At 42.2% G+C, this 20,466-nt stretch overlaps 2 protein-coding genes across 4 annotated transcripts; both read left to right on the forward strand.

The window, feature by feature from the left end:
* The first annotated feature begins 356 nt into the window (after positions 1-356).
* LOC118432130 (zinc finger protein 525-like) lies at positions 357-2,621 on the forward strand. The gene is made up of 3 exons (XM_035843657.1): positions 357-533; positions 1,372-2,207; positions 2,524-2,621. Exons 1-3 carry the CDS (start codon positions 424-426, stop codon positions 2,619-2,621), a joined length of 1,044 nt encoding a protein of 347 aa, XP_035699550.1. The 5' UTR covers positions 357-423.
* LOC118432102 (gastrula zinc finger protein XlCGF8.2DB-like) lies at positions 1,378-7,528 on the forward strand. 3 transcript variants are annotated; one of them, XM_035843624.1, is made up of 4 exons: positions 1,378-1,510; positions 4,254-4,320; positions 4,824-5,777; positions 5,985-7,528. In XM_035843624.1, exons 3-4 carry the CDS (start codon positions 4,838-4,840, stop codon positions 6,302-6,304), a joined length of 1,260 nt encoding a protein of 419 aa, XP_035699517.1. In that variant the 5' UTR covers positions 1,378-1,510; positions 4,254-4,320; positions 4,824-4,837; the 3' UTR covers positions 6,305-7,528. The 3 variants fall into 3 exon arrangements, with proteins under 3 accessions (XP_035699517.1, XP_035699516.1, XP_035699518.1); XM_035843623.1 differs by having other exon boundaries at positions 4,831-5,777; XM_035843625.1 differs by having other exon boundaries at positions 5,029-5,777.
* Positions 7,529-20,466: the final 12,938 nt, after the last annotated feature.

Raw genomic sequence — 20,466 nt, forward strand, 5'->3', positions numbered from 1 at the left:
CCAGGTTCGGTCATGAGACTCTAAGTTTGAAACCTAGCTTTAACACTTTGTCAATAGCAAAGAAAGAGTAGGTGAAAAATTCAGAATGAATGAATGAATGAATGAATGAATGAATGAATGAATGAATGAATGAATGATTGAATGAATGAATGAATGAATGAATGAGAAGAAAAAAGGGAATTCAGAAGAAAAAAGGGAATTCAGAACATCATGTGGGGTGAAGAAAGACGATGTTTAGTCACGCCTCCTAGCGACAAATGGAATCCTTGCTGTATTACATACCTTCAAACCTTGGGTGGTGGTGTATGTATATGTATAGGTGAAGCCAACAGTGAAACACTACCACTGGGTTCAAATCATAAGGCCTTCTTTTTGAAAAGTGTAGGCGGAACGTACTATACAAAAAGGGTAAGCAGGTTCTAAATGATCCTTTATCCTACAGTGTCAGTCATCTTTCACCCCTTGCTGCTCCAGACAGACACTTGCGAGAGGATTGTGAATTGTGTGGAGATAACAATCAACACTGGAAGCAGGTAAGAAAGAGATTTACGTACAACATGACTGCAGTATCTTAAACCATGGGAGGTAGAGGTCATTTCTACTGTATGTGGGCTATATTAGGCAGGATGTAAGACTTTTATGGGTGACGAAAATGAGGGTGGGGAGGGGGGCGCATATTTTACCTGCACGGTAAAAGGAAGAAAGGAAACATTGCTCTGTTTCTTCTACTTTCTCTCCTTCTTCTTCAAACAATAATGATTCCCTATCACCATGGTAACTGGAGGTGTAGCAGACACCCTGTGGTGTTCGGTTTCATGTAGCATTAATATCAGGACAGCTCGAAGGACGAGATAATGAATGTGTTTGTGTAATACTAAACAGATCATGTTTAAAACGGCTATTCTATTGAAAAGGCGACCTAAAAATCTACTCAAGAAGCCAGTGGGCTCATTTAGGTCATTAGGAGAGTCTACTGTAAAATGGGTGGCGCTTTTATGAGGGGTGATTTAAGATATGAGCTGTAGCCAATCACAAAAGTCTTAGAGCTAAAATACCCGAGCTGTACATTTGGTGACGACAAAAGAAAATAATCCCTTCTTGGGAATAAATTGCTTATTAATCATCTTTATCACTCCCCGTCCCTTCATAGTGAACATGTGGAGTAATGACATGAAAACATATTTATTGGACGAATATATATTTTGTAATTGCAAAATCACAACAAACATGCAGAAAAAGATAGAAAAATCCAACAACCGTAAATAGCTTGTTAGGCTAGCCCATGTCAAGATAAACATTATTTGTTTGCATGTAACTATCTAGTCTTAATTGTTCTATTTCTTCTTTTCTAATATATTTTTATTCAATTAGGTTTGCCATGGCAGAGGCAGGCAAAAGGTCTCCTACTGCTGTTCCCCAGAACATCTGTGATGGGTCTCCTACTGGCGTTTTGTGTGGCAGGGAGGCAAACACAACCAAAGACGAAACCAGGGCGAACAACACCAGTTTGGTCAGTCAACCGGAAGCAAATAGTGATGAGAAACTCTACATGTGTGGGGAGTATGGGTACAGGGCAGCCAGAGAGTCTCAGTTATCCCGACACATGAAGACCCACACAGGGGGAAAACCACTCGTGTGTGACCAGTGTGACTATTCTGCTGCACAAAAATGCACTTTGGACCGGCATTTAGCAAATCAAACCGGTGCCAAACCCTTCATGTGTGGGGAGTGTGGGTACAGGACAGCACAGAAGTCCGATTTATCCACACATATGAGAACTCATACTGGTGAAAGACCATACAATTGTGACCAGTGTGATTATTCTGCAGCAGTGAAATCCACTTTGGACAGGCATCTAGCCAAGCATAATGGTGACAAACCCTACATGTGTGGGGAGTGTGGGTACAGGGCAGCTCTGAAGTCTCATTTATCTGTACATATGAGAACTCATACCGGTAGAAAACCCTACAAGTGTGACCAGTGTGACTATTCTGCTGCACACAAATTGAGTTTAGATCAACATCTAGCCAGGCACACTGGTGATAAGCCCTTCATGTGTGGGGAGTGTGGGTACCGGACAGCTCAGAAGTCTGATTTATCCAGACATATGAGGACTCACACGGGTGAGAAACCCTACAAGTGTGACCAGTGTGATTATTCTGCTGCACGGAAATCCTCATTGGACAGACATCTAGCAAAACACACCGGTGATAAGCCCTGCATGTGTGGAGAGTGTGGGTATAGGACAGCTCAGAAGTCTGATTTATCCAAACATATGAGGACTCACACGAACGACAAACCCTACAAGTGTGACCAGTGTGACTTTTCTGCTGCACAAAAATCTAACTTGGACAGACATCTAGCAAGGCACACTGGTGATAAGCCCTACATGTGTGAGGGATGTGGGTATAAGACAACTAAAAAATCTGCATTATCCCTACACATGATGAGAACCCACACAGGAGAAAAACCGTAAAAGTTTGACCAGTGTGACTTTCTGCTTCACGAAAATCCACCTTGTAGCAATACCTAGCCATGGGTACCGATGGGAAACCCAACTAGGGATCGAGGTACAAGTCGACTCGGAAGTCTACCTTGCCGAACATTCAGAGAATTCATAGAGGAGAAAAAACTTTATATGTGACCATTGCAACTATCCTACAGCACATGAAAAATCTTCTTTGGACAAGCATTGTAAAGCACGCCTAAGAAAAACACAACATTTCTTCGTAATGTGATTTCATAACATCTAAAAAATTCCTTTATCCGACCAGACAGCTTACCAGTGTAGTATGTCATCCGTCTGTAATAAACACTAATGGTAAAATCTGTATGCGTAGTCGGTGGAAGAATAACTCTACAACGAAATCATTTACGTAGAAATATACCGTTGCAACTTGCATGTTAGAAGAACACAATAATAGACTGTTTGACTAAGTTGGGCCCTTGTCCTTGTCTTGTGACGTGGGATTCTGTGACATGAAATGGTGTTTTAGTGACCCATGACTGATATTTAAGAACATATTAACTAATTAGTGTAAATAAGAAAGTTTGATAATTCTTGCGAAGCGTGGAATCTGAAGCGTGCCTCTGTTACATAGAATACAGTTTCAGTGATTGTCATGTCTGATGTGTAAGAACATGATTTATTCGTGAACATAAGTTAAAGTTTGATTCCATTCTAATTCCATTTAATTGTATGTTGTGTGGTAGGTGCACAGTATTGTGCTGGCCGTACAATTTCACAGGTCAGTTTTAATTTTATAATAGGTCACAATAATGTTGTTGGTAATAACTAATGGGCCAAGGGACATATCTCTACCATCTAACTAGGTGCTAAATGATAATGTAACATGAAATAACTAAAGACACTATGATTATTATTTAAACACTATATAACTAACCTACACTTTATGTTAGTATCGCCGGCTTTGAATGTATAATAGTAAATTGATGTGTTGAACGTGTTGAATGTATTTTCGGATGATGTGTTGAACGTTGTGAAAAAATATAATGATGCTTGTATAACATGAAACGTGTTCTCTATTGATGGAAGATGATTAGGGCTCGAAAGACCACCTTCATATGCAGGTTAGTGCAGGTAAAATTGGACCTGTGCAGGTATTTCTGGTGTCTACCTGCACCTAACCTGAACTGGTCCATGTACTGGGTTTTATACATAAATGTCCTGTGATGTAAGTGTATGTGGATTGTTATTAGCTGCATAGACTTTTACTACCTATCAAGTATAAAAGAAAAGTAGCAGTGGTTCTTTAACAATTCTATCATGATCCATACTTCCTAAATTCAGAGTGGTGCAGGTAAAGTTTGTCTGGTGCAGATAATTTGCAATGTTACCTGCACCTGTGCAGGTATGCAGAAAAAAAGTATGTCGAGCCCAGATGATGTAGTTGTGTAATTTACATATTTGTAAAGACACACATAGATAACATTGGCTATAAGGAGCTGGGTTAGTTCAAGATTTTATCAGAGTTAATTCATGGCAAGTGAAAGCTGATGTTATCAAAAGTACAAGTTACAGTATGTTTTGTTTCATTTGTGAAACATTTGATTGATTGTGTCGGCCATGAAAAGTCATTTGTTTGAAAGGAAAGAGAGAAAACTTAACAATATGAGAAGGGGAGTGGCCACCTATCATGTAGGCAGCGGTTTTAGCACATTAAATGGGTAATAAGGAACACAAAATCACCTTTAACCCTCAGATGTTCACCTTTCACCCCTTGCTGCTTCAGACGAACGCTTGCAGGAACGCGATCGAACGGAAGATTGTGTGGAGGTAAAAATCAACACTGGAAGCAGGTAAGAACGTGAAATTTACAAAACTAATCGACTTATCATGGACCAAAGAATGTATACGGCATTTCTGTGGTAAATGATCCGCATTGGTACGATATGTGTCACTTTTCGAGGTTACGAAATAGATGTAGGGAGGGGGGCGAAGTCACACGCCAAATCTGAGTCCTTCGAAACGAAACATAGGGCAGTTCTACACTAGTAAGTTATCACCATTGTATTATATAATTATAAATATAACAAAACAACAATCGAAATAATGTTAGAAGGGGAAATTGAAACGAATATTCAGTCGATACATGTGAGGACAAGTTATGTGGAATTCAGGAATAAAGTCATGGCAAAATTATAAAGGGAGAGGAGGCGGTAAGGAATGATTGGGCAGATTCTAATGGGATGGAAATTAAGTTTTACATTTGGCAGTTTGAGGAAATGTTCAGTGCTGGAGTTTAAGGTTTAACAGAAAACGTTTAGCTTATTTCTCATATTTCATCCATTCAAATATGTGCACATTAGGTTAGGCATGGCTGAGGCAGGATATGGGTCTCCTACTGATGTTCTCCTGAAGCTCGGTAATGGGTCTCCTGTTGGAGTTTCATGTGACAGAGATGCAGGCAATGGCGGAGAGCAGACAGCAAGCAAAAACAGTTCGGAATGTGAACAAGAAGCACATACTGGTGAAAAACCTTATCTGTGTGATGATTGTGGTTACAGGACATCCCGGAAAGACCACTTATTCCAACATATGAGAACCCATGCAGGTGAAAAACCCTACAAGTGTGACCAGTGTGATTATTCTGCAGCACGGAAATCAACCTTAAACGATCATCTACTCAAACATACCGGTGAGAAACCCTACATGTGTGGGGAGTGTGGGTACAGGACAGCTGTAAGATGTAACCTTTACAGACATATGAAAATTCATACCGGTGAAAAACCCTACAAGTGTGACCAGTGTGATTATTCTGCAGGACTGAAACAGCTTTTGGACAGACATCTAGCGAAACACACCGGTGACAAACCTTTTATGTGTGGGGAATGTGGGTACAGGACAACTCAAAAGTCTGCCTTATCCATACACATGAGAGCCCATACCGGTATAAAGCCATACAAATGTGACCAGTGTGATTATTCTGCTGCGCGGAAAAGTCATTTGGACATCCATATTGCAAAGCACTCCAATGACAAACCCTTCATGTGTGGGGAATGTGGATTCAGGACAAATGATAGGAGTTCCCTATCCAGGCATATGAAAATACATACTAGTGAAAAAACCTTCAAGTGTGACCAGTGTGATTATTCAGCTGCAAGGAAACACCATTTGGACAGACATCTTGCAAAGCACACCGGTGACAAACCCTACATGTGTGGGGATTGTGGGTACAGTGCAACTCAATGGTGTCACTTATCCAAACATATGAGAACACATACCGGTGAAAACCCCCACAAGTGTGACCAGTGTGATTATTGAGGGTCTGCATGGGGAGTTCCGACAACGATTTACGCTGAATTTAAAAGAACCCCCTACGTAATACGCTAAATCAAGGAAGGCAATTACGCTAAATTTGGTCGCCTCGCTACGAATTACGTAGATAAGATGGTTTTCCCTACGAATTACGGGAAATAAAATTGGCTGCCTACGCCTTACGTAAAAGAGCATGCAGACCCTCATTATTCAGCTGCAAGGAAACACCATTTGGACAGACATCTTGCAAAGCACACCGGTGACAAACCCTACATGTGTGGGGATTGTGGGTACAGGGCAACTCAATGGTGTCACTTATCCAAACATATGAGAACACATACCGGTGAAAAACCCTACACGTATGACCAGTGTGATTATTCTTCGGCACAGAAATCCACTTTGGACAGACATCTTGTAGAAAACACTGATGAGAACCCTAAAAGTGCCAAGTGCGACTCTTTTGCTTCACAGAAATCCTCATTGGATAGACATCTAGCAACACACACCGATGAGAAATCTTCATGAGTGTATACAGGACAAGTCAAACGTGTGACTTATCTAATCATATGCAAGCTCGCCGGAGTGAGAGGGAATGTGACAAACCCTTTATGTGTGGGTAGTGTGGGTAAACAACAACTCAAAAGTCTGAATTATCGATATCCAGACATATGAGAACCAATACCGGTGAAAATACCCTACAAATGTGACCAATGTAATTATTCTGCTGTAAACAGAAAACTACATTTGACAGCCATCTAGCAAAACACAGCGGTGAGAAACCTTCATGCTATCTTATTACACGTGTTACAAGTGTCCTAAACTGATGTCTGAAAGTAAGCTTCCTCACAGTTTTGAGTGTGCACTAATGTGGTTTTAGGTCAAAGTCTATTTGTATTTCTGTTAGTTTTCAAGTGGCTGCAGTACTTAAACTATAGTGTCACCTGAGGGATGAACTGAACTGAAACTGAACTATTTGTATATAATTCTTTAATAAGATATATTTGTAATCAGCTCTTTAATATTTTCTTGAACTGTGTGATGTATTGATAACACAGTAGAAAATCTCGACATATGTGATAACACTGTTAGCATCTGTATGTGTTACTTTGCTTGTAAATTGGTACCTATCAAATGGAAGCAACGAAGACATGTACAGTACAGCAAAGATCTCGAGTCCTATCGGGCAGTGGCAGATAATCTACATCACTGATATGGAGAACCATATAGCTTGTTAAAGAAATGCTCTATGAATGTCAAGAATATAGGATGTTTCACAACCAGCAAAAGATGAGTTATCAATTTTTTCGGTTGAATAGCCGAGCATGTGACTTTGTGCCGACATCGTCGAAAAGTTTGAGCTTCATTAAGAATAACACATGAACAATCAGTGTTACAGTAACATATAATGAAAGACTGTTATGCATATTTTAAACACTTATTCACTAACCTATACAGTATACAGCATCTGTTAGTACATGCAATAGTAAATTGATGATTATGCTTAATCTGTGTTAAAGATTGGTCATTACTTATTAACGGAATTAATTATAAAATGAATATAATATATGATAATCTTGTATGACACAAAATATAATATCCATGACTAATAGATAACACAGTTTTGTAGCTTTTAGGCAATGATAGACATAGATAACACGTGCTATATGGAGCTCATTTAATTCAATATATTTTCATTCCTGGCAAGGAAAAGGAACTAAGAATATTAAAATTAAAAGTTATGTTATTTTTTCACGTGTAGACGTTTTCATTTATTTTGTTGGCCATTAAATGAGCGTTTTAGCAGTTGTTATTAAATATGTGTTGTAAACATGATGAGAACACCTATAAACACTTATAAAACAAGACCCCCCCCGCTCTACTCATGCAGAGGAAAGTCAGATAAAACTGACCTAGATTCCAACGGAGAGATAACCCTGTTTACCGTGTTGATGCTGCCGTAAGAGAGGAAGAGTACATTACACGGGTGAGACTAGTATATGTATCACGTGGCAGAATTACAATAGAAACCGTCTTATTGTTGAAAATGTACAGTTCGTCATGCATGCGTGACCAATTTTGGAACAACGTTTTTTTTATTGCAACAGATAAATACATAACATGATGGCGACAAGCTCAAGCTCAACACGCTTATTTTCGTGCCGTCATCAAATACAAACTGAGTGTACAAAAACATTGGAGCAATGACAGACAAGCAAAGAATATAACAAAGGTAATGTTGAGTAATATTTTAAACATATTGCCCTTTTTTTTCAACATAAATCTATTTCTCATAGTCGTAGAAGAACTTTGTTACAACGAGTCAAAGAAATTTTAGATGGTAGCGGTCATTCCTACCTGTTCTTAATGTAACTCAGTGATATCAAATCTATATGTACCATGATAAGATCTAAAATCTCCGATATGTTTATCCAAACCTCTCGCCATAACTTGAGCACTGATACCGGTAAGCTACGATTTTACAAGACTTGTAAAACAGCACATACTATGGAAAAAAATACTTAGAATTAGATAATTTTGATCTACACTCGGCAATCACCAAAATTAGAATTAGTGCCCACCCTCTTGAAATTGAGAGAGGGCGGTACAAGAAGCTTCCTGTATGTAAAAGAACGTGCAAACAGTGCATGTCAAACATGGTGGAGGACGAAAAACATTTTACGCCAAACTGCTCTTTCTATGATCACGAAAGAAAAGAGCTGTTCGAAGAGGCCACCAAATTCCACCCAGATTTCTTAACATTCACCGACAAAAAAAAATATTTCTCCTTCTAACGTCACAAACCCCACACATAATAGAAAATGTGGAATTTTTCGTCTTCCGCTGTCTTCAAAAAGGAGTCGAACACATTAACCCAGGATCTAGAGTTAGCTTTTACTAGTTTTAGAAATAGAGTAGACACCTTTGATATTGTTTTTACTTTGTCTGAATCTCTCATGTTACCTGCAATTAGCCAACGGGCATTAATTTGCAATAAGCTTTATTATTGTTATAACGAAATCATAGAATATAAGAAAATACATTTGTATTAGGTGGATATTCCGACAGGTACTCCGAGCCAAGCTGGTAGGATAGAAGTTTAGTTATTGAAATCTTTGAATGATTGAACATACTGTAGATGTTTGGTGTTAATCGAGTCGGGTAGAAATGCAGACCCTCGAGTTATTAAATGGACTAAATCATTATCAGATAGATCGTCCATGTTTATGGCAAATCCTACCAGCTTATGTAAATTGCTGAGAACAATGGTTGTAAGTCAGGCCCAAGAGTTTAGATGCACAACAATTGCAACGGGCACAATGAAAGGCGAACTCAAGGCTGCACAATATTGCAAGAAAACAATATACTATAACACACAGTCTGACTAATATGAAAATCTGTATGTCTGAATATGACTTTTATATTGTTCACAGTAAATAAATTGTGTGTCTCGGTTTTACTGATTAAGGCTACGTTATGATGTTTGACAACGCTTTTATAAGCAGTATCATAATAAGCCGTTTCACAGAGGTTACCAGGCACGCGCAGGTGAGAGGAACTCTGGGTAATATGTCAAAGTTGAAGGCCCTCAGACGTCAACAGTCTCGTCTCTACCATTGTTTAGATTTGTGTAACAATGTCCGGAACGTAATGGCGTTTGGAAAATGACGGAATGTTTACGTTCTGGGGCCCTCAACTTTGACATAATACCCATTTCTTCTCACCCGCGAAGGTGCGGAGCGCAGCAGACATTTTAGCGTTTTGACCAGTTTAACGGACATATCCGCACCCAGACAGGTGAGAAACCGTACAGGTGTAAGAAGTACGGCAGACAATTCAGTGTTTTGTCCAGCCTAAAAACACACATCCGCACCCACACAGGTGAGAAACCGTTCAAGTGTGAGAAATGCAGCAGACAGGTTGTTTTTTCTAAATACAAATCTTCTTTATTCTATGTAGACTAGTGTGCAGAGAAGAACGTTTCTTTTTGTTGCTGTTGTGCCTTAGTTAAGTAAGGTAATGACTTTTTACGTATTTTTTTTAAAATTAGAGATAGAAGTCTTTAGTTTACGACTGTTTTGTCAGGATTGTTTGTTTATTAAAGTTTGTTACATTCCACTGTAAAAAGAACCACTTTCTGTTATGAGCTTTCTGCAATTCAACAGGTGATTTTTTCTGATATACTTTCCGGTAATCTACTTGTGTCACCATATGTTTAATTGGTTGCAAAGATAAACTTTTAATTAGGGGGAGGTGTTAATACTAAATACCAAAATAGCCCTGATTTCCTGATGCAACAAGATGTTTTAAGCACTCCTGTGCAATAATTTTGAAATTTTCTTTCAAAAACCCCTCCCTACCATGAAAATTACTTTTTCAACACTGAAAATATGTGTTTTTGCCAAAATTCAAAGTTTCAACAATTTTGATCCAGTACAATGTAGAAACATGTTCCTGATTGGCCTTTAGATGGTTTTCCATGTGATATGCCATGCCCAAAGATTACTTGACACTATATAAAAGGTGAAGTCAAGGTCATATTGTAGGTCAAAGGTCACCAAAATGGTAAAAAATGTCTATATTTTTTACTAAAATTCACAAAAACTCAAATTTGTTAAGTTCAATGTAGAAAAAAGTTTGCTATGTGCCATTTGACCAAGTAATGCCATGGGAGTACTCTGTATTATAAAGAAATCAAACTTCAAGGTCATATACATGTGCATAAAGGTATGTCGAAAGTTACAAAAATGCTCCAGAAAGACACTTTTTTTTTCAGTTGATATTTTATTCTAAATATTCACGTGGGATATTTCAATCTATTTAGCATTATACGAGAAGTTAGTAGGCAGAACTAATTATGTAACCAGTACCCAATAAAAATACGAGAGTCACCGTCGTCCTTGAGCTGGGCCATTCACGATCTACGTTTGAACCCACTGACGTAATACTAACGCTGAAGGCATTGAGGTAAACTGTTCTTTTGCAAATTAATCATCAGCCTCTCCACTTTGGTCTAGCATAATGTTGGGGAATTAGTTTGTTCATGATGGGCCACGTGTTGGAAAATTGGAACTTTCATACCAAACCAAACCTACCTCTGCTGTGACAAGCTCTAATGTGACATGAAATGGGGTATGTTATTAAAGCTTCAAATACGTGAAAGGGCCAGGATGTGGCTTTCAACGCAAACTGTAGAGATATTGCATAACATGAACAGACAACTTCTTTGATCAGATAGTTTATTTAACTTTCATATACCAGACATACGTTATGGGTTTTTCCGCCAAACCATTGGCCCCAACAATATCGTCTGACCTACTGCAGGGTTACGTATGGTGTACATAACACTGATGTCTAATCATGATCAGCTATTGACTTCTTCATTAAACTGACCTACTTGCTACATGAAGATGGTTTTGTGATTGAAGTAAAAACATAGTCTTTGGGTGATGTCCTTAGTGGTAACAGTTTGGTGAATCTGTTTCTTTGTTCGGTCTTGTAGTACTCTGACCAGTAAGATGTTCCACTGCATTCATTGAGCAATATTTACATAATCTTTTGTGGACAGATATCTTTTCATAGCGACCACTAACTATTACTGATGGATGTGCACTTTTTCTTATCTTATAATATGTGGCGGAACTTTCATCAAACTGGATGTGCACTTTTTCTTATCTTATATGATGTGGCGGAACTTTCATCAAACTCATTATGATGCAGATAATTTCATATCGAGTATTCAATGGATTGCTGTTGCTATTTCACCGTACATAGGCTAATATTGAAACTTTTGAGTGTCATGGTTTACTTGCATTTTGTATGCCCGCTTCCTCACCAAAATAAATCCACTAGTCACTACAGTCCAAACAAAGTGAGAAATAAAAAAAGAACTATCAGTGTTAGACCTGTTAGAAGAAATCGTTTAGGGAGTCCCAAGAAAACATTTTTATGTCAAGATGAGGGAAGGGGATGGCATTCCAACTATGCGTTATGACCGTAAGGGCTGTTATGAGGAGCAGGTCTGCAGGAAGTGGGAGCGAACAATGGGACGAAGGGCTTCAAACAAGAGAGAAGGCCCTGCATGCCATGCAGAAGAGGGAGAAGGAACAGAATAGGGGTGATACAGCGTTGGTTTGTCAACCGGTGCAGAAGCTAGCCTCCTTAGGCGGCTCTACAGGCCCTAATTAGAGTGCCATAAAAATTCAGACCCATGTAGAAGGTTAGCTGCATTGGGTTTTGCATTCCCATTAAATTGCCCTAGACCCTTTGGATGAACCCACTGCCCCTGCGGCCTTAACAATACTATAAGAGTATAAAAGATCATAAAAGAGTATGAGAATGCTAATTCTTTGTACATTCATGAGGAGATGCCAGAGCATTTTTAAGCACCCAAATGCACATTTATTTCTGTGATGTAATATGTCATTAAGAGGTCAGTCGGTTGGTTTTCTTTGTGACTGACATTAATTCAGGTGGCTGTGGCTGTCATACGTACTGTACCTAATTAATTCTGTCTAGTACCTTCTCATATAATGCAAAATAAATTGAAACGCCCCAAACATTGACATTTCCGAGAGAATACCAAACACAGTTTTTCCATTTGACCCTGGAGCATTTTGGTGACCTTTTTTTTATCTGCAATATGACCTTGAATTAGAACTTTTCTCACAGTGCAGAAAACGCTAATGGGATGATTAAAATCACATGAAAATCAAATGGCCTATTACAAACATTTTCGCTAAATTGAACTTGACAAATTGTAGAATGTTGTGATTTTGCACCAAAAATAGGCATTTTTATACTGTTTCGCTGACCTTTGACCTACAATATGACCTTGAACCTTCCCTTTTTATGATGCATATTACTCTCATGGCATGGCATGTCAGATGGAAAACCATTAAAGGGCCAATCATGAACATAGTTCTGCGTTAGACTTGATCAAAATTGTTGTAGCTTTAAATATTGTCAAAAAATAGGCGTTTTGTGGTTCAAAAAGGAATTTTCGGGGTAGGGAGGGGTTTTTGAAAGAAAATTTCAAAATAATTGCACAGGAGTCCTTAAAACGTCTTGTTGCATCAGGAAATTAGGGCTAAAGTTGAGTCTGTACGTTTTTGTAAAATAACATTTCCCCCTATTTTAATTAATATACTTTGCTTATTTTCAGGAAAATGTGAGTTTGAAATACACCCAAACCTGAGTTTTAATGCCACTGATATGATGCGTTTTTACCCCTCTGTCTGACTGCAAGCCTGCCTGTCCGCCTCTCTGTCTATGTGCAAAACTGCCTGGCTTCCTCTTTGCCTGTCTAACTCTCTACCTGTCTGCAAGCCTGCCTGTCTGCCTCTCTGTCTGTCTGCAGGCCTGTCTGGCTCCCTCTTTGTCTGTCTGCACCCCTGTCTGTATCCTTGTCTGGCTTCCTCTTTGTCTCTATACCTCTCTCTCTATCTTCAAGCCTGCCTGTCTGTCTCTCTGTCTGTCTGCAACCATGTCGTCATTTCTGTCTGTCTGTCTACCTCTCTATCTGTCTACATGCCTCTCTGTCTAGAACCATGTCTGTCTTCCTCTTTGTCTGTCTACCTTTTTCTGTCTGTAAGCTTGTCTGTCTGCCTGTAGGCCTAGCTTCCTCTTTGTCAGCCTACCTCTCTATCTGTCTGCAAGCCTGCCTGTCTGTCTGCAACCCTTTCTGTCTGTATCATTATCTGGCTTCCTTTTTGTATGTCTACCTCTCTGCCTTTCTGTGTGCAACCCTGTCTGGCTTCCTCTTTGTCTGTCTACCACTCTATCTGCCTGCAAGCCTGCCTGTCTGCCTGTCTGTCTGCAACCCTTTCTGTCGGTATCATTATCTGGCTTCCTTTTTGTATGTCTACCTCTCCGTCTGTCTGTGTGTAACCCTGTCTGGCTTCCTCAAGCCTGCCTGCCTGCAACCCTGTCTATCTGTATCCTTATCCGGCTTCCTTTTTGTTTGTCTAACTCTATCTGTCTGCAAGCCTGTTTGTCTGCAAACCTGTTTGTCTGCCTATCTGTCTGTCAGCAACCCTATCCGTCTGTAGCATTGTCTGGCTTCCTCTTTGTCTGTCTATATCTCTATCTGTCTGCAAGCCTGCCAGTCTGCCTATCTTATTGCCTGCACCCCTGTCTGTCTGTATCCTTGTCTGGCGTCCCTTTTGTTTGTTTCTGCAACGCTGCCTGGCTTCCTCTTTGTCTGTCTACCTCCCTATATGTCTGCAAGCCTTCCTGTCCGTCTTCCACTCTGTCTGTCTACCACTCTATCTGTCTGTAAGCTTGTTTGTCTGCCACTCTGTCTGTCTGCAACCCTGTCTGTCTTCCTCTTTGTCTGTCTACCTCTCTATCTGTTTCAAAGCCTGCCTATCTGCATCTAAGTCTGTCTGCAACCCGATCTGTCTGTATACTTGTCTGGCTTCCTTTTTGTATGTCCACACCTCTGCCTGTCTGCAACCTTTTGTCTGTCTACCTCTCTATCTGTTTGCAAGCCTGCCTCTCTGTCTGTCTGCAACCCTGTCTAGTTTCCTCTTTGTCTGTCTACCTCTCTATCTGTCTGCAAGACTGTCTGTCTGCCACTCTGTCTGCAACACTGTCTGGATTCCTCTTTGTCTGTCTACCTCTCTATCTGTCTGTAAGATTGTCTGTCTGCGTCTGTCTGTCTGCAACCCTGTCTGGCTTCCTCTTTATCTGCCTACCCCTCTACCTATCTACAAGTCTGCCTCTCTGCCTCTCTGTCTGTCTGCAACCCTGTCTGGCTTCCAGTTTGTTTTTCTACCTCCCTATCTGTCTGCAACCCTGTCTGTCTGCCACTCTGTCTGTCTGCCACTCTGTCTGTCTGCAACCCTGTCTGGCTTCCTATTTGTCTGTCTACCTCTCCATCTGTTTTGTAAGCTTGTCTGTATGCCTCTGTCTGTCTGGAAGCCTGTCTGACTGCAAGCCTGTCTGTCTGCCACTCTGTCTGTCTGCAACCCTGTCTGGCTTCCTCTTTGTCTGTCTGCCTCTCTATCTGTCTAAAAGCCTACCTGTCTGCCTCTCTGTCTGTCTGCAACCCTGTCTGGCTTCTTCTTGTCTGTCCACCTATCTACCTGTCTGCAAGCCTGCCTGTCTTCCCCTCTGTCTGCAACCCTGTCTGGCTTCCTCTATGTCTGTCTTCCTCTCTTTCCGTCTAAAAGCTTGTCTGTCTGCCACTCTGTCTGTCTGCAACCCTGTCTGGCTTCTTCTTGTCTGTCCACCTATCTACCTGTCTGCAAGCCTGCCTGCCTGCCTCTCTGTCTGCAACCCTGTCTGGCTTCCTCTATGTCTGTCTTCCTCTCTTTCCGTCTAAAAGCTTGTCTGTCTGCCACTCTGTCTGTCTACAACCCTGTCTGGCTTCCTCGTTGTCTGTCTACCTCTCTTTCTGTCTGTAAGCTTGTCTGTGTACCTCTCTATCTGTCTGCAAGCCTACCTGTCTGCCTCTCTGTCTGTCTGCAACCCTGTCTGGCTTCCTCTTTATCTGTGTACCTGTCTTTACTGTCGGCAAGCCTGTCTGTCTATGCCTGTCTGTCTATCTGCAACCCTGTCTGGCTTCCTCTTTGTCTGTTTGCCTGCAGGACTGCCTGTGTGCCTCTTTTTCCGTCTGCAACCCTGTCTGGCTTCCTCTTTGTCTACCTACTTCTCAATCCGTCTAAAAGCTTGTCTGTCTGCCACTCTGTCTGTCTGCAACCCTGTCCGACTTCCTCTTTGTCTGTCTGCCTCTCTATCTGTCTGTAAGCCTGTCTGTCTGCCACCTGTCTTTCTGCAACCCTGTCTGGCTTCCTCTTTGTCTGTCAACCTCCGTACCTGTCTACAAGCCTGTCTGTCTTCCACTCTGTCTGTCCGAAACCCTGTCTGACTTCCTCTTTGTCTGTCTGCGTCTCTATCTGTCTGTAAGCCTGTCTGTCTGCCACTCTGTCTCTCTGCAACCCTGTCTGGCTTCCTCTTTGTCTTTTTACCTCTCTACCTGTCTGTAAGCCTACCTGTCTGCCTCTCTGTCTGTCTGCAACCCTGTCTGGCTTTATTTTTGTCTGTTTACCTCTCTACCTGTCTGCAAGTCTGCCTGTCTGCCTCTCTATCTGTGTGCAAGCCTATATGGCTTCCTGTTTGTTTGTCCACCTCACTATCCGTCTAAAAGCTTGTCTGTCTGTCACAGTATCTGTCTGCAAGCCTGCTTGTCTGCCTCTCTGTCTGTCTGCAACTTTGTCTGGCTTCCTCTTTGTCTATCTACCTCTCTATCTGTCTGCAAGCCTGTCTGTCTGCCACTCTGTCTGTCTGCAACCCTGTCTGGCTTCTTCTTTGTCTGTCTACCTCTCTACCTGTCTGTAAGCCTACCTGTCTGCCTCTCTGTCTGTCTGTAACCCTGTCTGGCTTCCTCTTTGTCTGTCTACTTCTCTATCCGTCTAAAAGCTTGTCTGTCTGCCTCTCTGTCTGTCTGCAACCCTGTCTGGCTTACTCTTTGTCTGTCAACCTCCGTACCTGTCTACAAGCCTGTCTGTCTGCCTCTCTATCTGTCTGCAAGCCTGCCTTGCTTCCTGTTTGTCTGTGTACCTGTCTCTATCTGTCTGCAAGCCTGTCTGACTATGCCACTCTGTCTATCTGCAACCCTGTCTGGCTTCCTCTTTGTCTGTCTGCCTCTCTATCTGTCTGGAAGCCTGTCTGTCTGCCACCCTGTCTGTCTGCAACCCTGTCTGGAATACTCTTTGTCTGTCTACTTCTCTATCCGTCTAAAAGCTTGTCTGTCTGCCACTCTGTCTGCCTGCAACCCTGTCTGGCTTCCTCTTTGTCTGTCTACCTCTCTTAAGTTCTGTAAGCTTGTCTGTGTACCACTCTATCTATCTGCAAGCCTACCTGTCTGCCTCTCTGTCTGTCTGCAACCCTGTCTGGCTTCCTGTTTGTCTGTGTACCAGTCTTTACTGTCGGCAAGCCTGTCTGTCTATGCCTGTCTGTCTATCTGCAACCCTGTCTGGCTTCCTCTTTGTCTGTTTGCCTGCAGGACTGCCTGTGTGCCTCTTTGTCCTTCTGCAATCCTGTCTGGCTTCCTCTTTGTCTATCTACTTCTCAATCCGTCTAAAACCTTGTCTGTCTGCCACTCTGTCTGTCTGCAACCCTGTCCGACTTCCTCTTTGTCTGTCTGCCTCTCTATCTGTCTGTAAGCCTGTCTGTCTGCCACTCTGTCTCTCTGCAACCCTGTCTGACTTCCTCTTTGTCTGTCAACCTCCGTACCTGTCTACAAACCTGTCTGTCTTCCACTCTGTCTGTCCGAAACCCTGTCTGACTTCCTCTTTGTCTGTCTGCGTCTCTATCTGTCTGTAAGCCTGTCTGTCTGCCACTCTGTCTCTCTGCAACCCTGTCTGGCTTCCTTTTTGTCTTTTTACCTCTCTACCTGTCTGTAAGTCTGTCTGTCTGCCTCTCTATCTGTGTGCAAGCCTATATGGCTTCCTGTTTGTTTGTCCACCTCACTATCCGTCTAAAAGCTTGTCTGTCTGTCACAGTATCTGTCTGCAAGCCTGCTTGTCTGCCTCTCTGTCTGTCTGCAACTTTGTCTGGCTTCCTCTTTGTCTATCTACCTCTCTATCTGTCTGCAAGCCTGTCTGTCTGCCACTCTGTCTGTCTGCAACCCTGTCTGGCTTCCTCTTTGTCTGTCTACTTCTCTATCCGTCTAAAAGCTTGTTTGTCTGCCACTCTGTCTATCTGCAATCCTGTCTGGCTTCCTCTTTGTCTGTCTGCCTCTTTATCTGTCTGGAAGCCTGTCTGTCTGCCACTCTGTCTGTCTGCAACCCTGTCTGGAATCCTCTTTGTCTGTCTACTTCTCTATCCGTCTAAAAGCTTGTCTGTCTGCCACTCTGTCTGTCTGCAACCCTGTCTGGCTTCCTCTTTGTCTGTCTACCTCTCTTAAGTTCTGTAAGCTTGTCTGTGTACCTCTCTATCTGTCTGCAAGCCTACCTGTCTGACTCTCTGTCTGTCTGCAACCCTGTCAGGCTTCCTGTTTGTCTGTGTACCTGTCTTTATCTGTCTGCAAGCCTGTTTGACTATGCCACTCTGTCTATCTGCAACCCTGTCTGGCTTCCTCTTTGTCTGTCTGTCTCTCTATCTGTCTGCAGTCCTGCCTGTCTGCGTCTCTGTCCGTCTGCAACCCTGTCTGGAATCCTCTTTGTCTGTCTACTTCTCAATCCGTCTAAAAGCTTGTCTGTCTGCCACTCTGTCTGTCTGCAACCCTGTCTGGCTTCCTCCTTGTCTGTCTACCTCTCTTACTGTCTCTAAGCTTGTCTGTGTACCTCTCTATCTGTCTGCAAGCCTACCTGTCTGCCTCTCTGTCCGTCTGCAACCCTGTCAGGCTTCCTCTTTGCCTGCCTGTCTGTCTCTCTGTCTGTCTGTAACCCTGTCTGGCTTCCTGTTTGTCTCCCTGCCTATCTATCTGTCTGTAAGCTTGTCTGTATGCCTCTCCATCGGTCTGCAAGCCTTTCTGACTGACTCTCTGTCTTTCTGCAACCCTGTCTGGCCTTCTTCTTGTCTGTCTACCTCTCTATCCGTCTAAAAGTTTGTCTGTCTGCCACTCTGTCTGTATGCAACCATGTCTGGCTTCTTCTTGTCTTCCTACCTCTCTACCTGTCTGCAAACCTGTCTGTCTACCTCTCTATCTGTCTGGAAGCCTGTCTGTCTGCCACTCTGTCTGCCTGAAACCCTGTCTGGCTTCCTCTTTGTCTGTCTACCTCTCTATCTGTCTGGAAGCCTGTCTGTCTGCCTCTCTGTCTGCCTGAAACCCTGTCTAGCTTCCTCTTTGTCTGTCTACCTCTCTACCTGTCTGTAAGCCTGTCTGTCTACCTCTCTATCTGTCTGTAAGCCTGTCTTTCTGCCACTATGTCTGTCTGCAACCCTGTCTGGCTTCCTCTTTGTCTTTGTTGGCAAAACTGCGCAAATTAATGTCATATCTTTAAGGCAAAGTTAAGTGTACCTTAACTAATATGTAAAGTTATTTACATGTTTAAGTGGACTTAACGTTTTTCGTAAATCTGGTTTAGGAATGATATGCTAATAAACTGCTGCCCCACTAGCATGACAGCTTCCTTCAACAGGGCCCACAACAGGGTTTTCTGGAGACTGGAGACATATCTTCTTGCTCGTTCACGACAAAAGAAAAGCTGTCAAAGGATCGACATGTATATATTGTACCAATGAGCTTTCATCACGTTGTACCATGAGTACGAGTGTTCATCATTTTGGCGGGAAGAAAGGCGCCAACGTGAGGAATTTGTGCAAAGGATATTGGGAAACTACGGAGAGATCTGGCGGGTGACTCACGTCTCCCGTGCGAGTTCGTCAGAAAAAGTCTTTGGAACCAGGCCTCGAAATTAACGCGGTGTCCCGATTGCAAGGAGCCACTTATAATTTAGGCCGGGACCACTAGAAAACCACTTTGTGACATTTTTGGGAGCGTAGAAAAATAATCTACACCATAATGTCAACTCGTCAAACGTTTCTTACAGGCACGCTACTCAGCGGCTTTCAACTTTCCTATCGGTTCGTCGTTGAACCATTGCGGCTTTAGAAATTTCGTGGAACAACGCGCAAAATGCAAAAATAAAGTCCGTTTCATGTGCATTTGCCGATCACAGTACCGTTACCTGATATTCCCATCGATTTTATTTCACTTGCTTCATACTTCGTTCCTTTTCGTTCCTTTTCGCATTTCCAGTACTTTCCTTTTCGTTCCTTTTCGTTTCTATCCAATCTTTTCGTTCCTTTTCGCACTTTCGGTACTTTCCTTTTCGTTCCTTTTCGCACTTCCGGTGCTTTCCTTTTCGTTCCTTTTCGTAAAAATAACACTGCTTTTAATGACAAAGGGACATGAACGCGCTCTTTTCGAGGCCCAAAGTAGATAATTAGGTGATAATTGCCCGGTAATCAATGCACAGAGCATTTGTGCGCCGCGGCACACGTCTCGGGTATCCTGGAATATAGAGAAGTATTACGGCTAAATGCGCGGGAACGCACGGGCCTTAGACACCAGGCACAAAAGTGGTTCGTTTGCGGGCATCCTCAGGTGTGCCAATTGCCCGGACAGGCAGTGTGCCTGGTTCGATATGTCCCGTGAATGTCCGAACATTTCGAGTTTCTGGGTGCATGCCCAGGAGTTTCTACCCCGTAAACTCGGCTTTTCATGCAGTGTACAATAATCAGCACATTCGAAGAATGATAAGAAGAAAATAAAATATGAGGGAAGCGGAAACAGCAGGACAACTAGTATAATCATGGCAGTACAAACAGACATACAGCAAGCCAATAAAGATAATTAAAGATTTCCATAAAGCGCTTGTCACGACAGGTCATGTATTTCGATGATGTGATGTGTACAGTCAAACCTGTCCAAGACGACCACCCGGGGGAACGGGCAAAAGCGGTCGATTTGGCCAGGTGGTCGGTTAGAAGAGTATCGACTCACAACATGCCCGATGTATAGTTTAAATGGTTTCTGTTCTGTTTAATGGCAAATAGCAAGCACACGCACGTGCATCCGCCGTCATTTTTAATTTGAACATAACATCGTAATGGTAGTCAAATCCGACGCAAACTGGCCGAATTCGGCACAAAAATTGCGCTAGTATCATTAAAAATAGATGACACCTCAAGATTTGAAAATGACGCGGTCGTTATGGGCAGGGATTTGGTCCCAA

This window comes from Branchiostoma floridae, chromosome 15 (assembly GCF_000003815.2).
Source record: "Branchiostoma floridae strain S238N-H82 chromosome 15, Bfl_VNyyK, whole genome shotgun sequence".
Classification (NCBI taxonomy): domain Eukaryota; kingdom Metazoa; phylum Chordata; class Leptocardii; order Amphioxiformes; family Branchiostomatidae; genus Branchiostoma; species Branchiostoma floridae.

Bases quoted from the DNA above. Each gene is read 5' to 3' on its own strand.
- LOC118432102 (XM_035843624.1), top strand. From the start codon at position 4,838: ATGGCTGAGGCAGGATATGGGTCTCCTACTGATGTTCTCCTGAAGCTC. The intron at 5,778-5,984 runs ATTATTGAGGGT...ATGCAGACCCTC, and splicing joins CCACAAGTGTGACCAGTGTG to ATTATTCAGCTGCAAGGAAA.
- LOC118432130 (XM_035843657.1), top strand. From the start codon at position 424: ATGATCCTTTATCCTACAGTGTCAGTCATCTTTCACCCCTTGCTGCTC. The intron at 534-1,371 runs GTAAGAAAGAGA...TTATTCAATTAG, and splicing joins ACAATCAACACTGGAAGCAG to GTTTGCCATGGCAGAGGCAG. The intron at 2,208-2,523 runs GTGATAAGCCCT...TCCACCTTGTAG, and splicing joins ACATCTAGCAAAACACACCG to CAATACCTAGCCATGGGTAC.